The 19,222-nt window shown below is 40.2% G+C and overlaps 1 protein-coding gene across 1 annotated transcript in view; it reads right to left on the bottom strand.

Moving 5' to 3' along the window:
• Gsdme (gasdermin E) overlaps positions 1 to 18,981 on the bottom strand; it is a 65,858-nt gene extending 46,877 nt beyond the window's left edge. Inside the window, exons 1-2 of the mRNA XM_078039968.1 lie at positions 18,673 to 18,981; positions 3,705 to 3,934 (exon numbers count right to left, since the gene is read on the bottom strand). Of these exons, the coding sequence (XP_077896094.1) occupies positions 3,705 to 3,915 (211 nt within the window). The 5' untranslated portion in view covers positions 3,916 to 3,934; positions 18,673 to 18,981. The remainder of the gene's footprint in view (positions 1 to 3,704; positions 3,935 to 18,672) is intronic.
• Positions 18,982 to 19,222: the final 241 nt, after the last annotated feature.

The following is a 19,222-nucleotide window of genomic DNA, read 5'->3' as shown; positions in this document are numbered from 1 at the left end:
GATTCTCTCCCTTCTTCTTTCCTGGTTTCCCAGATGCTAAGGAATCTGCCACCACGACTGGTATCCCACCTTCAGTCATATCAACTGGCAATTGCTGTTCCTCATCTGGCCATATCCAGTGATTGCTATCAGAGATCCTTAAAGGTCTACCCTTCTTATCTGAACTCTAAAGATAAATATCTGAACTAGAGCTTCCTCTTGTCTCCAACCTTCTATTGTTGTGTGTGTGTGTGTGTGTGTGTGTGTGTGTGTGTAAGTGCGTGCACTGGAGTTGAACACAGGGCCTTGGGCATTCTAATCGCACACTCTACTACTGATATCACTAAGCTACACTGCAACCTCTATTCCCATTTTTAATCGAAACAGATACTACCATAAAATAGTCTCCATCATTACATGGGTAAGGATAAATTAAGAACCTGCTAGGAGCTGAGCATGGTGGTGCACGCATATAATCCCCCTGGCTTGGGAGGCTGAACAGGAGGATTGCAAGTTCAAAGCCAGCCTCAGCAACTTAGTGAGACCCTGAGCATCTTAGTAAAATCCTCTCTCTCAAAATAAAAAATAAAAAGGCCTGAGGATGTGGCTCAGTGGTTAAGTGCCCCTGGGTTCAATCCCCAGTGTTAAAAAAAAAAAAAAAGAGCCTGCTACGAACTTCACAGTTAGACTTTTCCATTTCTCTGATCCAAGGTTCTATTGGGCTCCTGGGTATCCTTCACAAGGGATTAAAACCCTTGTGAATCCATACACACACACACATACACCCAGAATCCATACATACACACACACACACATACACCCAGAATCCATACATACACACACACACAGCCTCAACAGCTGCATTTCTTTCACACCAGTCAAGAAAACCCACTCCTTACCCAGGGTTGATAAGTCATCACCATTCATTATTTTTTCAATTTACAAAAAAGAGCATAATTTTCCATACCATCACCCCAAATAAGAAGTCTATGAAAATGCTCTCAATCCAAAGCCTTTCCTAGTTAACATCTTGCGAAATACAAACACTTTGGGAAATGCTTTGGGAAGCAGGGTGGAGCAGATAGTAATAGTTTAAGATCATGTCTTTGCTCTAATATTACTAACTGGAAGACCTTGGGTGAGAACTTTTTTTGATACAAGGCCTCACATATTCTAGGCAAATACTCTACCACAGAGCTACATCATCAGCCCTGGAAGACTGGACAACATTCATTTACTTGCATCCCAGATTTTCATATGCAATTTGCAGATAACCAATGATACCTACCTGATGCTGTTGCTAGTTGATGTATAAGAAGGAAGAAATACAGCCAGGGCTCCATCTGTCTATCTATTGGGTTTAGACTAGAGCAGCATTCTTTTCTTGTAAACAGGACAGTCGTAGGTTCTACAAAGTGCTATACAGACAGAAGTTCTATCTTCAGGACACCCTTCTGGATTCAGGCTTGTTACCACTGTTGGAAACTGTGTCTCCAAAACTAGCTACACAAAGTGGGGACAATCAGGACTTTGTGTACTCTGGGACACCACCCTAGACACACCTCCTGAAAAGATGTCATTTGCCCATACTTCTACATCAATCATCCACTGCTACTGGTGGAAAAAATGAGGGGACCAGCACGCTGTCATGGAACTGCCAGGAACCAAATCACTGTCCCTTCCACAATCACTCCCCTGGTCAACACTCATGCCAGGGCTGTTGGGAGCAGGAAAAAAAAAAAAACACCTAAAAGTAAAGCATCCTAAATCATCTTGGTAGATAGAGTAGGGAACACATTTCAACACCAATATGGCAGAATCCAGGATGCGCTCTGACCTCAGATGATGATCATATTCTTTATCTGCAGTGACAGTGACTGGCCTCACCAACTCAATGTGGTTTTCATAATCTTTCAGGACACCACAAAAGCCATTTTATATCTCAAAGCAGAGGAACTCCAATTACTCAGGGGCCCTTGGTCTATTTGGGGAATTTTTTTTCTCTCTTGCTCCTGCTTACATTTAGTTATTTCACAATTCAATAGAAATTTTACTAGAAAGCACACAAATCCAAGCTAGGGCATGATGAAAAACTAATATCAATTCATTCTCCCCTTGCTTGGCAGCTCCAGTGGGCTGACTAAAGAGAATACTGGCCGGAGTACTTGCCTGGAAGAAAGTTTGGAGACTCTTTTCCCCTTTAATAGATATACAATCACAAAATTAGAGAATTTTAGAGCTGAAAGAGGACTAAGACAAATTCCATCCACTAATTAAGAACTGATGAAGCAAGGCACAGTGGTGCACGCCTATAATCCCAGAAACCTGGAGGCTGAGACAGGAGGATTGCAAGTTAAAGGTGAATCCTTTCTCAGTACAAAATAAAACAAATCAAAACTAATCCAGTATTCTAAGAACCCATGCTAAAGTGATTACTTAAAAATACCCACAAAAACATAAATAAAATGTTCACTGCAGCCTTCTTTATTAAACACTAAATTGGAATGGTTTAGAAAATTAGGGTGTATACACACAAAGGAACAATGTGTTTGTTGAAAATATCATTAAAATACTTAAAATTATGGAGAAAACTTACATAAAGTTAAATTTTAAAAATTAAAAAGGAGTGCATAAAAATTAGTATGATTCTAATTCTGTTTTTAAAAAGTTAGATGACAAGGCCAGGAACAGTGGCACACAGAGGATTGCTTGATCCCAGCTCAAGGCCAGTCTGGGCAACATAGCAAGACCCCCATCTCTAAAAATAAATAAAATAAATGTTAAAAAATTAGATGCAGAGAAGAAAAGACTAGACTTCTGTGTTAATGGAGATTAACCAGCAATGATGGAATTTTTGTTGCTCTTTTTCCTTCTTTACCTATCTATATCTTGTAACATAGTCATCATATGTCACTTTACGATGGGGACAATTTATGGGGAATGCATCATTAGGCAATTTCATCATTGTAAAAACAGCATAGAGTGCACTTATACAAACTGAGGCAGCTAAGATGTCACTAAGTAATATGATCATAAGGAACCACCATCTTGTATTCAGTCTGTCACTGACTGAAATGCTGTCCTTGACTGTACTATAATATTGCATCCAAGTTTTTGTGCAATCTGTCTGTTGACAGCCATCAAGCCCCCACACCCCCCCACACACACACACACTCTCTTCTTTTTCTGTTGCACATCCAAACTAGTAAGAAAATCCAGTTGCTCCCTTCATTGATGTTACACCACACAAGCTCCAATCAGTACCCCATCTCCGTCCAATAATCACAATAAAAACTGAGCCTGTCTCCTTACCCCTTCTCTGTATCCATTTTTGGCCCAGTCTGAGAATCTGCCTTATGCTCCCTAGAAGGTACTAACCCTTTACACCCCCTTGGATAGGTATGTGGCATCATCAATATCAACAACAAACAAAATTTTGAGTAGGGGACACATTCCACTCATGCTGAGTGCCCACAACATTTATGATGGACATGACTGACTTTTATACCAAAATTGAAATAATATTTTTAAAAGATTAAGCTGTAACTTTTCATGTTGTGCATGCAGAATTTCCTTCATTTTAAGTAAGGATATGTTTTTTAGACAGTAGGCAAAGAAAAATGAGAATTAGTTAGAAGGTATCGCCTCAATTCCAGGGAACACATGTCTCAAAGAAGATCCATCTTATGTCTGGGAATAATTGTAGAATACACAAAGAAACATACCTGGACTCAGAAATTGATCTTCTGTGAGTACATCTCCAAGGGTGACAGATAAAAACTGGTACTTGGGTCTCTGCCAGCACCAGTATCTCTTCTTTTTGGTCACCAGACTTAGAAGTTGTAACTTGTCAGAGTCATTTAAGTTTGATACAGAAATCAGGTTACCGTCAGCATCAACTTCTTTAAGAAAATTCCTTGTTGCTTTGGCAAACATTTTGAGGGTTCCAGATTACCTGAAAAAATAAGGTTATCCTAAAATCAAATGAAGTTATTATTTTGTGTCTTTTTTCCTAAAATTATATTTCTCCTTAATCTCAATCATTCATATGAAATAATATTTTCTCCCAATGAAGCCCTCTAATTTGAGTTCAATTGATGTCAAAGAAATTAAATTGAGATATTGAAAGACAATATGTGAATCATTCAGGATAGGCTAGGTTATGCTTCTGGAACAAACAATACCCACATCTTAGTGGCTTATAATAATAATTTTTTTTGTTGCTCACAATCCAGGATGGGCTGAGAGTTCTATATATTATAGTCATTGATATCCAGACCAAAGGAAAAGCCACTACGCTAAACATCATCAGTCATTATTTAACAGAAAGAATTCTGGAAGTTCTCATACCTGTAATTAAATGCTCTGGCCCAACAGGACACATGGCATGTTCACTTATAACTTATCAGAGCTAATTACACAGTTTCATCCAACCATGAGGGTGAAGAAATACAATCCTACCAAGAATCTGGAAGGCAGCTGAGTGTGATGGTACATGCCTTTAATTCCAGTTAACTTGGCAGGCTGAGATAGGAGGATCATAAGTTCAAGGCAAGGCTGGGCAATTTAGAGAGACCCTGTCTCAAAATAAAAAATAAAAATAGGTGAGGATGTGGCTCGGTGGTTAACCATCCTATGTTTCAATCCCCAGTGGGGGAAAAAAAAATCACCACTTGAGCATTTGAAGATTTTGTCATCTGTGATGGGTAGAGGGTGAGGCATCCTGGAACCAGTCCCTTAGGGATGATTGTGTTCTCTGTAAGGTCAAAAGTGTCCTCTACACTGTGATCCTTCCAATTCAGAAATGAAAATTAACTTGCTACTACTACTGAACCTAGAAATAATAGCACAGTCACAATTTAGCTGGAGAGAAAAGAGACACACTGGAAGATAGAAAAGAAAAGCACTACATTTAGTGGAACAGGTACAATACTATCAACAAACAGTGGTGGAAAAATGGGCTGACCATCTGGAAAAAAAAAAAATCTGATTCCTTTCTAATACCAAATGAGGAAATTCTCAATGGATTAGCAGTTCCTTTGAGGAAAAACAAAACCATAAAAGTAGTATGAAAAAAAAATACAGAGAAATGTTTGTACAATTGTAGGATAAGAAGGGCCTTTACAAAGATAAGGCGCAGGGGCTAGGGTTGTAGCTCAGTGGTAGAGTGTTTGCCTCCGACGAGGGAGGCACTGGGTTTGGTCCTCAGCATCACATAAAAGTAAATAAATAAAATATTGTGTCTATCTACAACTAAAAAATATTTAAAAAGAAGAAAGAGGGTAAACTGAGAAAGTGCTAGTAATATTCAACAAAGTATGAAAGTGCTTATAAAAAAAAACACTTTACAGATCAGGCTTTAAAATATCCCAGTAAAAACAGGGAAGATAAACAATTCACCATTCACAAACTACACAAATCACACACACACACACACACACACACACACACACACACACACACACACATACTTACTTGTACATAATTTAAAAATTACATTTAAAAAACACAAATTGAAACAATATTTAAAAAAAAACACTTATCCATGGTTTAGTTGGAATTTCTAATAGAGAAAGCTACATTTCATGCACCCTGCTTCTTGGCCTGGTCACCTGGTCAGACGTTTCATAGAATTTAAGAGCAGGATCTTAACCATTTTGCTTTGTTCAACATGAATCTCCTCTAGGGCATCAGTTCTTCTTTAAAGTACCTTTACCTGGATTATTATGAAGCAGTTGCTACCTGAGCCTATTCTTACATATTAACAGTCAAAAAATGAACATTTAAGGAATAAATTCTAAAATATGCAAGGAAGATCTATTTTTTGCAGGGGTGAACCCAGGGGCACTCTACCACTGAGCTACATACATCTCCAGCCCTTTTTATTTTTTATTTTGAGACAGGCTTTTACACAGTTGCCCACACTGGCCTCAAACTTGTGATCCTCTTGCCTTAGACTCCAGAGTCACTGGGGTTACAGGCATGCATCACTGCACCTGGCGAAGAAAGTTCCTTTCTGAAACAATGAACAACAAAGACAAACCACTAAGTATAATCTGGCTCCCATCTCAATTTCTTCTCTCATAAAGTATACAAGTATCTTGCACTCAATGGAAGACTCATTTATTCATTTACCATAATCATTTATTGAATCCTTCATTGATATTTTTGAGTATACACTAAATTCAGGAACTGTGTTTAAGCATTTAGGATACAGAGATTTTAAAAATAATAATAATAATTTCTCCTTAATGAGCTACTAGTTTGGTGGCCAGAGGAGAAATAGCTAGGTTTTATGTTAGTTATGGGCACAAATAGCTACATGGAATGAAACAAGAAAAAGGCACGTAAGGCCAAGTGGAGAGAGGTTCCCTGTCACCGCAGTCCTCTTGAAGTTGATGCACCCACGAATCAACTTTTGTAGGCCAAGAAGATCGTCACCATGATGCTACTGTTGCAGAGGAGCTCAGTTAGAGCAGCAGGGAGTTGCAGGTGGGGGGCGGGGAGCTGGGGAAGAGAGTACAGGAAGATGGGCCATCGGCAAACTGGCGACAGCCCAGAGGACACTGGGTCATGTTGCCATGCTCAGACCCTTTCTTCGGCAGGCCTGGGATGGCTTCTCAAGCTCATTGTAGTGCAGGGCTGCAGAGTGGGGAAGAGCCAGAGGTAAGGCCAAGGAGGCCCCTCAACCAGGGCCTGAAGGCCCATGCCCCCCCCCCAAAGGGGAGCCAGGGCAGCAGGAGCCTCTGGAGGGTATGACTACAGAGCCATGTGATCAGAATGGTCACCTAGAAAGATCTCCTGAAAGCAAAATAAGAAATGCATAGCAAATAGTGATAGTTTGAGTTCTTCTTTACCCATATGTATCCCTTTAATTCTTTCTTCTAATTGCTCTGGCTAGAGTTTCAAGGATGATGTTGAATAGAAGTGGTGAAAGAGGGCATCCTTGTCTTACACCAGTTTTTAGAGGGAATGCTTTCAACTTTTCTCCATTTATAATTAAGCTGGCCTTGGGTTTAGCATATATGGCTTTTACAATGTTGATGTATATTCCTACTATCCCTAGTTTTTCTAGTGTTTTGAACATGAAGGTGTGCTATATTTTGTAAAATGCTTTTTCTGCATCTATTGAGATGATCATATGATTCTTGTTTTTAAGTCTATTAATATAATGTATTAAGTTTATTGATTTCCATATGTTTAACCAACCCTGCATCCCTGGGAAGAATCCCACTTGATTGTGGTACACTATCTTTTTGATATGTTTTTGTATGCGATTTGCCAGAATTTTAGTGAGCCACATCAATGTTTATAGCAGCTCAATTCACAACAGCTAGACTCTGGAACCAACCTAAGTGTCCCTCAATAGATAAGTGGATAAAGAAAATGTGGTATATATACTCGGAATATTACTCAGCTTTAAAGAAGAGTAAAATTATGGAATTTGCCAGTAAATGGTTGGAGATGGAGAATATCATGCTAAGCGAAATAAGCCAATCCCTCAAAACCAAAGGCCAAATGTTCTAATATGTGGATGCTAATTCACAATAAGGCGATGGGGGAGGGCACTAGGGAAGAATAGCGTTACCTTAGATTAGGTAGAGGGAAGTGATGGGAGGGAAGGGGAGGGATGTGGGGATAGGAAAGATAGTAGAATGAAACAGACATTATTACTGTGTGTATATATATGTGACTGCATGACTAACATGACTCTGCAACATATACACTCAGAAAAATGAGAAATTATATCCCATCTATGTATGATATATCAAAGTGCATAAATGCATTCTACTGTCATGTTTAATGAATGAAAACAAAAAAAATTTAATTTAATTTAAAAGATGCACAGAGGGAAACATGTGAAACAAAATGGAAAACAATAATGCTCTGAACTCTATCAGTGGCCAAAGGACAGAAGTCCGGTTGGATGAAGGGCGATGGTGATATAAAGGAGACCCTGAGGATATCCTCCAAGGAGCTCAAGTGTGGGGTGGAAAATAAGAAGCCAGTTACCAGAGAGGGATTAGATAGGAAGCAGACTGATGGGAATAAGAGGACAGTAACTTCTGCCATCGTCCTTGGGATAGGTGCGGAGTTTATTTTTCCAAACACAAGGAGAGAACTTTTAATGAAACAGCGTCTCCCCGATGACCTGTATGAATTTATCCTGCTAGTCCAAGAGAAGAGGCCCAGCGTGGCCTGCCTCAGTTTACCATTGGTGTCAGGATCTCTATTTTTATGGTTTCTATATTCTTTTCTGGGACTGAAAGGGGGCTCAAGCTGAAACTTGCCTTCAGATTGAACAAGTTTCTGTAAAAACAAAATTAGGCTAGCTGTTAAAAAAAAAAAACAAAATAACAATCCATCTGTTGTGGATGGCAAAGCCTTGGTAATGATACCAATCCCCCCTAGAGGGATTAGAGGGTGAAAACAAGGGAACTCCTAAATTAATCTTTAATGATTTTCTTTTCTTTATCTAACATCAAACACAGCCAATTGCCTGCTTGTCAGGGTACGCTGCTTTGGGGAGAATTAGTGAAATTGGCTATTGCTCAGTAGGTTTTCATTAGAATCAGGTTTATTCAATCATGTGATTCTTAGAAAATAATCTCCTAGTGAAGTTGATGTTGGAGGTTTCTCTTTTGTCGCTAAGCTTGTACCCATGCTACACTTTCATGGTGCAAAACCGTGAACCATGGTCCAGGCGTGGTGACACCTGAAACCCCAGAGACTTGGGAGGCTCAGGCAGGTGGATAGTGAAGTCTGAGGCCAGCCTGGGCAACTTAGCAACACCTTGTCTCAAAAAAAAAAAAAAACCCAGAGAGCTGAGGATGTAGTTCAGTGGTGTAGTGCCCTGGGTTCAATCCCCAATATAAAAAAAAAAAAAATTCTAGAAAGTAAACTATATGAAAAAAGCTATACACTGAGAAACCTCATACCTGCCCATGTCCTTGTCTTTTCTACCATTTTACTTCTCTTCTGTTCAGTTATATCACCTTCATGTTTCCTTATACAAATACATGTTAAAAGGAGTCTACACCGTGTTCTGCCCCTTGCTTTTTGTCATGAAACAAAACTTCCTAGAGATCATTCCACATTAGCATCTCTTTACAGATGCCTAGTATTCCCTCCCACAAATTTTTTCATTGTTTATTTAATTTGTCCTATAATGCTCACCACTTGATTTATTTCTAAAATTTTGCTATTTTAAAATACCACTAAGTACTCCTATATGTACATATTTTTCATGCATGAGCAAGTGTATCCAAAGGGTGGATTCCTAGAGGAGAGATTGCTAGATCAATGGGTAAATGCATCTGTAATTTTACGGGTTGTCCCATTCCGCAATCTCTCCAATAATGTGTGAAAATATCAGTGTCAGCAATAGTGTGTTATCAAATGTTTGTATCTTTGCCAGTCTAATTGGTGAGAAATGGAATCTCAATATAGATTTAGGTTGTTATTTTAATACAAATGAAATCAAGCATCTTTTGGTTTGTTTAAAGCCTTTTTTATATTTCTTTTTTTTAACTCTTGATATCTTTGATTCATTTTCTGTTTCTAGAAACTTTTAATATACTAGAGAGATTAACCAAAATATAGGCTAGAGAGGCAGGTTAGTTCAGCCCAGCCAATGCCTGCGGAGCCCAGGCAGGCCCAGGTCAGCCCCGCCATCACCAGCAGAGCCTGCACTGTGTCCAAGCTGCATCTTTGAACACATTGCCCAACACCACCATCCGGACCACCCCACCCAACCTAACACTACATCTGTGAAAGTAGCCGCCTCCATCTTGGGACACCATCACCACCATCTTTAGTTCTGGCAACTCCCAGCTTGGAACACCAGCTGGGTAGGAAAGGTATTTGAGCCCTGCAAAGGCACTATAACCCTGAAATGTTAAAAAAAAAAAAAAAAAAAAAAAGTAACACTGCAGATCCTCAGTGCTAGAAGGAAAGACACAAACAGCATGGGAAAAAAAAAAACAAGGGCAAAAGGAGCCCCAAATGAATCAAAATACTACATTATTAGAATCCATGGCCAGCACAACAGAAGAAATGACAGAGAAGGATTTCAGGATTGTACATAATTTAAAAGTTCTTTGAATTAAAGGATGATATCAGAGAACAAATACAGGCAACAAAAGATCATTTTGATAAAGAGCTACATAAACAAATATAGGAAGCAAAAGATTGCTTCAATAAGGAGATGGAGGTTCTGGAAAAGAAAGACAGAAATCCTTGAAATAAAAGAAACAATAAACCAAATTAAAAGCTCAATATAAGGCATCTCGAAAAGAACGTAGATCACATAGTGAAGATGGAAAAAAACCATGAGCAGAACATTCAAGATATATAGGATAGCATAAAAAGACCAAACTTAAAAGAGTTATTGGGATAGAGGAAGGCATAGAGTTCCAAACCAAGGGAATGAACAATCTATTCAATGAAATAATATCAGAAAAATTTTCCAAACATAAAGAATGAATTGGAAAAACAAATACAAGAGGCTTACAGGATGCCAAATGAACAAAATCACAACAGATCACACCAAGGCACAATATAATGAAAATGCCTAGCATACAGAATAAGGAGAGAATTTTAAAAGCCATGAGAGAAAGGAATCAGATTACATTTATGGGGAAACCAATTAGGATATCTGCAGATTTTTCATCCCAGAACCTGAAAGATAGAAGATCCTGGAACAACATATACCAAGCTCTGAAAGAAAATAGATATCAACAAAGAATCTTATATCCAGAAAAATTAAGCTTTAGATTTGATGATGAAATAAAAACCTTCCATGATAAACAAAAGTTAAAAGAATTTACAGCTAGAAAGCCTGCACTATAGAACATCCTCAGCAAAATATTCCACGAAGAAGAAATGAAAAACAACAATGAAAATCACAGAGGGTGGTATTACACTAAAGGAAATAATAATCAAAGGATAAACCAAGTCAGTAAAATACCAAAAATAAACAAGAATGGCTGGAAATACAAATCATTAACCCTGAATGTTAATGGCCTTCACTCACTAATCAAGAGACATAGACTGGCAGTTGAATTAAAAAAGATAAAAAAAAAGACCCAAGAATATGCTGCCTCTAAAAGACTCATTTCATAGGAAAAGACATCCACAGACTGAAGGTGAGAGGTTGGGAAAAATCATACCACTCACATGGACTGTGGAAACAAGCAGGGGTTTCTATCCTCATATCAAATAAAGTAGACTTCAAGCTAAAGTTAATCAAAAGTGATAAAGAAGCACATTTCATACTTATCAAGGGAAATGTACATCAACAAGACGTAACAATTGTAAATATATATATGCCTCCAAATGATGAAGCAAATATTTTCATCAAACTCTTGTCAAGTTCCAGAGTCAAACAGACCACAACACAATAATTCTGGGTGACTCTAACATAACTCTTTCACCACTGGATAGATCTTCCAAACAAAAGCTGAGCAAAGAAACTATAGAACTCAATAAAACAACCAATAACTTGGTCTTAACTAACAACATATATAGAATATTTCTACCATCAACAAATGAATACACGTTCTTCTCATCAGCACATGGATCATTTTCTAAAATAGGCCATATATTATGTCACAAAGCAACTTTTGGTAAATATAAAAAAGTAGAGATACTACCCTGCATTCTATCAGATCATAATGGAATGAAATTAGAAATCAATGATAAAATTTACAAAAAAGCTATCCCAATACCTGGAGACTAAATAATATTGAATGAACAATGGGTTGCAAAAGACATCAAAGAAGAAATTTAAAAATTCTTAGAGGTAAATGAGAACACTGATGCAACATATCAAAATCTCTGGGAAACTATGAAGGCATACTAAGAGGAAAGTTCATTACATGGAGTTTATTCCTTAAAAGAAGAAAAAAAAACAACAAATAAATGACCTAATATTATATCTAAAAGCCCTGAAAAAAAGAAGAACAAATCAACATCAAAAGCAGTAGAAGTCAGGAAATAATTAAAATCAGAGCTGTAATCAATTAAATTGAAACAAAAGAAAAAACTGACAAAACAAAAAGCTTGTTCCTTGAAAAAATAAATAAAATTGATAAACCTCTAGCCATGCTAATGAAGAGAAGGAGAGTGAAAACTCAAATTACTAACATCCATAATGAAAAAGGAAATATCACTACAGAAATATAGAAGATAATCAGAAATTATTTTGAAAATTTGTATCCCGATAAAATAGAAAATATCAAAGGCACTGATAAATTTATAGAGTCACATGATTTGCCCAAACTGAACCAGGATGTGACACATGTATTAAACAGAACAATTTTAAGCAATGAAATAGAAGACACCATCAGAAGCCTACCAACCAAGAAAAGCCCAGGACGAGATGGATACACAGCTGAGTTCTACAAGACCTTTAAAGAAGAACTAATACCAGTACTCCTCAAATTATTTCATGAAATAGAAAAAGAGGAAACACTTTCAAACTCATTCTATGAGGCCAATATCACCCTGATTCCAAAACCAAGCAAAGACATATCAAAGAAAGAAAACTTCAGACAATATCTCTAATGAACATAGATACATTCTCAATAAAATTCTGGCATACAAAAACATATCAAAAAGATCATGCACCATGATCAAGTGGGGTTCATCCCAGGGATGAAAACTGGTTCAACATACGCAAATCAATAAATGCAATTCATCACATCAGTAGACTTAAAAGACTCATATGATTATCTCAATGGATGAAGAAAAAGCATTCAATAATATACAGCACCCTTTTATGTTCAAAACACTGGAAAAACTAGGGATAACAGGGATAACTGGATACTAGGAATATCTCAACATTGTAAAAGCTATCTATGCTAAGCCCCAGGCCAACACCATTCTAAATGGAGAAAATTGGAAGAATTCCCTCTAAAAACTGGAACAAGATAGGGATGCCCTCTTTCACCACTTCTATTTAACATAGTTCTTGAAACACTAGCCAGAGCAATTACACAAATGAAAGAAATTAAAGGGATATGGATAGGAAAAGAAGAACTCAAATTAGTACTATTTGCCAATGAAATGATTCTATACATAGAAGACCCAAAAAATTCCACCAGAAAACTTCTAGAACTATTGAATAAATTCAGCAAGGTAGCAGAATATAAAATCAACACCCATAAATCAAAGGTATTTCTGTATATCAGTGACAAATCCTCTGAAAGAGAAACAAGGAAAACTACCCCATTTACAATAGAAAAATAAAATACTTGAGAATCAACCTAACAAAAGAGGTGAGAGACCTCTACAAAGAAAACTACAGAACACTAAAGAAAGAAATTAAAGAAGACCTTAGAAGATGGAAAGATCTCCCTTGTTCTTAGAGAGGCAGATTGTCAATATTGGCAAAATGACCATACCATCAAAAGCATTATACAGATTTAATGCAATTCCAATCAAAATCCCAATGACATTCCTCATAGAATTAGAAAAAGCATTCATGAAATTCATCTGGAAAAATAAGAGACTCAGAATAGCTAAAGAAATCCTTAGCAGAAGAGTGAAGCAGGTAGCATCACTATACCAGACCTTAAACTATACTACAGAGCAATAGTAACAAAAATGGCATGGTATTCGTACCAAAATAGACTTGTAGACCAATGGTACAGAATAGAGGACACAGAGACAAACCCACATAATTACAGTTATCTCATATTAGACAAAGGCACCAAAAACATATATCGGAGAAAACAAATGGTGCTTGGAAAACTGGAAATCCATGTCAACAAAATGAAATTAAATACCTATCCTTCACCATGCTCAAAACTCAACTCAGAGTGGATCAAGGACCCAGGAATTAAACCAGAGACCCTGCACCTAACAGAAGAAAAAGTAGACCCAAATCTCCATCATGTGGAATTAGGCCCCCAATTCCTTAATAAGACTCCTATAGCTCAAGAATTAAAATCAAGAATAAATAAATGGGATGGATTCAAACTAAAAAGCTTCTTCTCAGCAAAAGAAACAGTCAGTGAGCTGAATAGAGAGCCTACATCTTCGGAGCAAATTTTTACCATGTGCACATCAGATACAGCACTAATCTCTAGGATATGTAAAGAACTCAAAAATCTTAACACCAAAAAAACAGATAATCCAATCAACAAATGGGCCAAGGACCTGAACAGACAATTCTGTGAAGATGATATACAATCAATCAACAAGTATATGAAAAAATGTTCAACATCTCTAACAATTAGAGAAATGCAAATCAAAACTACTCTAAGATTTCATCTCACTCCAGTCAGAATGGCAGCTATTAAGAATACAAAGAACAAGAAGTGTTGGTGAGGATGTGGGGAAAAGGCAAACTCATACATTGCTGGTGGGACTACAAATTGTTGCATTCAACATGGAAAGCAGTACGGAGATTCCTTGGAAAACTGAGAATGGAACCACCGTTTGACCTAGCTATCCCGCTCCTCAATTATACCCAAAGGACTTAAAAACAGCATACTACAGGGAAACAGCCACATCAATGTTTATAGCAGCACAATTCACAATAGCTAAACTGTGGATCCAACCTAGATACCTTTCAGTAGATGAATAGATAAAGAAAATGTGATATATATACACAATGGAATATTACTCAGCATTAAAAGAGAATAAAATTATGGCATTTGCAGGTAAATGAATGGCACTGGAGAATATAATGCCAAGTGGAATAAGCCAATCCCCCCAAAAAAATGCCAAAAGTTTTCTCTGATACAAGGATGCTGATTCATAATGGGGATAGAGTGATCAGCATGGGAGGAATAGATGAACTTTAGATAGGGCAAAGGGAAGGGAGAGGAATAGAGGGGGCATGGGGGTAGGAAAAACTGTGGAATGAGTTGGACATCATTACCCTAAGTACATATATAAAAACATGAATGGTGTGACTCTACTTTGTGTTCAACCAGAGACATAAAAAATTGTGCTCTATTTGTGTAATATGAATTGAATTGTATTCTGCTGTCATATATAATAATAAGAATAAATAAAATTTAAAAATTTAAGAAAATATATAGGCTAGAAATTAATAGTCTGTCATGTAGCACTAGGAGGCAATACAGTGCTACTGTCATTTTCAAATATTTTGAGCAACTGGTCTACCCAAGGAAGATAAAATACATGCTCAGGTTCAAATGAGTGAAGGATCTAGAACCCACATTGCCAGCCGAGCATGGCGCTACACATCTATATAATCACAGCAGCTTGGGAGGCTGAGGCAGGAGGACCACAAGTTCAAGCCAGCCTCAGGAACTTAGCAAGGCCCTAAGCAAATCAGAGACTCTGTCTCTAAAGGACTGGGGATGTGGCTCATGTTTCCTCATTTCCTTTCACAAAGCCTAGGAGGTAGGAACAGTTCCCATTTTACAGATGTGGAAACTCAAGTTCAAAGATACTATATAACTTCCCAACATCATGAGAAGTAGAGAAGCATCGCTGACATCAGGAAGCTGGTGTGGGGCTTTCAGCCAGGCACTGGTACGGCAAGGAGCTGGCTTGGCATTCTCCTGCTGAACATGAGCGATGTCTCAGGGCATCAACATTAGGCAAAACCACTCTGTGATCATGAATCAAGACAAAAACAAGACCACCCCGTAATCACATCTGGCCACAGACCAAACATGAATATTGTCCAAAACACAAAAATGACCAAATACCACCTCCCACTCAGTCCTGGTTAATGAGCAACTGCTGCTTCTTGACCAACCCTAGCAGTTCCTCTTTATGAGCTTCTCTCCTTCTAGACAAGATTTAAGAAGATAATAATCATAGAATTTCCTATACATCCTGACAGCATCTGACCTAGAGCAAAGCCCCATTTCCTTAAACCCTTCCTCCCAAATCACCTGCTACATACCCAGGTCTTCCTTGCTGCAAGGTACAACAAACCCAACATGTCCAACTCCCGGTCTTCGGCTGGAGGGCCTTGGATGTATCCTAGAGAATGAGTGCTGGGCCACAGTCCCACCCAGGTCCGTGGGAGTTCAGAACCAGTGCCCTGGACTGCCTTGCTTTGCTGTCCTCTGTTCAATTCTTTCTTTTAAAATTTGGACTATATATGACTCACTTTGGAAAGTCAGAAAAAGAGTTTGAAAGAGTAAACTTCAGTTGTGATGGAACCAAAAATCACTGCAGTGGAACTCACACTATTTCCCCACTGTCTGGGGAAATGAGACATGGCTGAACTTGTGTGCTTGTCTCATTGTTAACAACTTCAACACATTTTGAATTATTTTTAGCTTTCTAAATAACAAAGTGAAATTGAGTCTGCTAAATTAAAACAGAGGTGTTAAATTGTTATAACTTCTGACGTCTACAGTCCAGTACCTGAGTGCATTTTTTAAATGAAAAGACAAATTAAAGATACTCTATCATCTCTTCTGAAAATAATAATCAGTATGTGAAACAAAGACATACTGGTCGCAAGACAGGCATAAGGTTAAACAAGGAGAAGGGGTGAGGCAGCAAAGGTTTTTGGGAAGTAGAATGGATAACAGAAGATGAGGCCTGATTAGGAATAGAGAGGAGGGCTGAGGGTGTAGCTAGGTGGAAGAATGCTTGCCTAGCATGCAGGAGATCCTTGGTTCCATTCCCAGCACCACAAAAAAAAATTAACCAAATAATTTTTTAAAAAATAGAGCAGGGTGCGGTGGGGACACCTGTAATCCCAGCAACTCTGGAGGCTGATGCAGGAGGATCGCAAATTCAAAGCCAGCCTCAGCAACTTAGCCAGGCCCTAAGCAACCCTGTCTCCAAGTAAAAAATAAAAAAGGGTTAGGGATGTGGCTCAGTGGTTAAGTGCCCCTGAGTTCAATTCATGGTACCAAATAAATAAATAAAAATAAAAAGAGAAATCAAAAGGAAATCCTCTGAGCACCTGGAGAGTTCAAAAAGAATGAAAAGAGTCAGGCATGGTGACACACACCTGTAATCCCAGTGGCTCATGACTGGGGAGGATTGCAGATTCAAGGCCAGCCTCAGAAATCTGGTGAGGCCCTAAACAATTTAGCAAGACCCTGTTTCAAAATTTAAAAATTTTTAAAAAGGACTGGGATGTGGCTCAGTATTTGAGTGCCCCTGAGTTCAAACTCTGGTGCCAAAAAAAAAAAAAAATGCAGTTGTGAAAATGTAAAGCTTGTCACTGTTAGTGGTGATTCATGCCTGTAATCCCATTTATTCTGGAGGCAAGTTCAAGGCCAGCCTGGGCAATTTAGCAAGACCCTGTGGAAGGAAGGAAGGAAGGGAGGGAGGGAGGAAGGGAGGAAGGGAGGAAGGAAGAAGGAAGGAAGAGAGGAAGGGAGGGAGGGAGGAAGGAAGAAAGGAAGGAAGGAAGGAAGGAAGGAAGGAAGGAAGGAAGGAAGGAAGGAAGGAAGGAAGGAAGGAAGGAAGGAAGGGAGGGAGGGAGGGGAGGGCAGGCGGGCTGAATGAGGAAAGGAAAGAAAGAAAGGCATCTTTAGGGACCCAAGGAGATTTCTTAATCTATCTAGTAGTCTGGGCTCAACTTCTCCGTTTTCCTTTTCTGTATGTATGAATGTATGCACACTATTATTGCAGTACAGGAGACTGAACTCAGGTGTGCTCTACCACTAACTTATATCCTCAGCTCTTTTCGTTTTTTGAGACTGGTTCTCACCTAGTTGTCCAGGTTGAACTCCAACTTGTGGGGGCCTCCTGCCTCAGCCTCCCAAGTAGCTGGGATTACCAGTTTGTGACTCACACATCGGGCTCCTGACAGTTTTCCTTTCTGACAGATTGTTGGTAGTGGATTTTGAAGATTATTAATTTTATTCTACATTTACTGGGCAGCATCTCACACCTCACAGCACTTTTTTCATTCCACTCTAACTCAGCCTCTAGCCTGTTGGTCTGTCTGACTGCCTCTTGAGGGCATGGACCTCAAGACATCCATCCCTCTCACTTGTCCCATTTGGACCCAGTGGTGGGACCAGTGTTGGTTCCGCCTACAGCAAATGTGTAAGAAGTGCACTCTGACCTTTCTCTCTTAGGTGCAGACGGGAAGTGATCCCCCCCAGAAAGGGTCCAGAGTCGTCCAGCTAAGGCCAAATGAAGCACCAAGGCAACTGTTCGGTGGTCACCTGGTCCTTCTGGGAACATCAAGGAGGGTAGGGGGTGGGATCTGGCCTCTACCCGAAGCGCAGGCCCATTAGAATCCGGGCCAAAGAGGTGGGGCCAGAGAAACTGAATCCCTTGTCTGCTCTGGGGCTTGGTCCCCACCCCTTCTCTCATGCACACACGCCCCCATGCTGGGGAAGCCTCGGCAACACTCGGGGAAGACACCGGAAGACAAGGAATGAAGAGGGGTCAGGGTGGTGAAGGGATGCGGGGGGAAAGGAGGTGCCAGCTGCCCTAGCAACACCCACGAAGGCGCGGGCAAGAGGAAGAGGGGATGAGAAAGGGCTGCGAGTCGGGGGGAGGGCGATGTGATGGGATGGAGTCTGGGGCCGGGAATAGTGAGGATGGGGCGCGACAGGCCAGCCAGGGGGTTCATCTGCCTAGAGAGGGAGGGAGGGAGAAGAGGGGTGTCCGGGAGAGATCGCGCCTCGCGGCCTCGACTCGCGTCTGCAGCGGACACCCGGGTAGATTAAAAAAAAAAGGAGCCGCAACGGAGTCCTCAGCTCGCGCCCGCCGCACACTTACCGCGCGCCACCGCTCGGTCCCCCGCGCCGCCGCGCGCTCCCGCCCGCGCCTGCAGTCAGAGGAGCCCGGCGCGCGCCGGCCAGCAGCGACGTTCTAGGAGCCAAGAGGGAGGGCCCGCGGGGACCTTTGCTCGGTCCCCGCCCCTCGGAGTCGCGGGACCCGCAGGGAAGCCGCGGGAGGAGCGGAAGGAGCGTGCCCCGACACTGGCCGAGGGGCGCGGCCTGGCCCGCAGCGACGCAGAGAGGAGCAAGCCCGGCCACGGTTCTGGGCTCCGGGGACTGAGCAGGCCCAGCCAGAACTGGTTCCCTTCCTTCGCGTGGCACCCGAAGCCGGGTCTCCTGGGCCTCGACTTTGGCCCAGGCACTGGGAGAAAGAGAGCTCGGTGGCCTGCTGCCCAAGAGACCTCACCCCCGGGTTGCAATCCACAATAGGATGTGAATTACAACTGTGGCTTCACAGTTCCACCAGAAAAGTCCCGGGCCACCCTGGCCCGCGGGAACCCCTATTGTTTGTGCCTGGGAGCGTCGGGCTTTGTGATGTGACTGGGTTA

Source organism: Ictidomys tridecemlineatus, chromosome 2 (assembly GCF_052094955.1).
Source record: "Ictidomys tridecemlineatus isolate mIctTri1 chromosome 2, mIctTri1.hap1, whole genome shotgun sequence".
Lineage (NCBI taxonomy): Eukaryota > Metazoa > Chordata > Mammalia > Rodentia > Sciuridae > Ictidomys > Ictidomys tridecemlineatus.
Note: the sequence above shows the minus strand (reverse complement) of the source record. Positions and strands in the feature narration are given on the sequence as shown.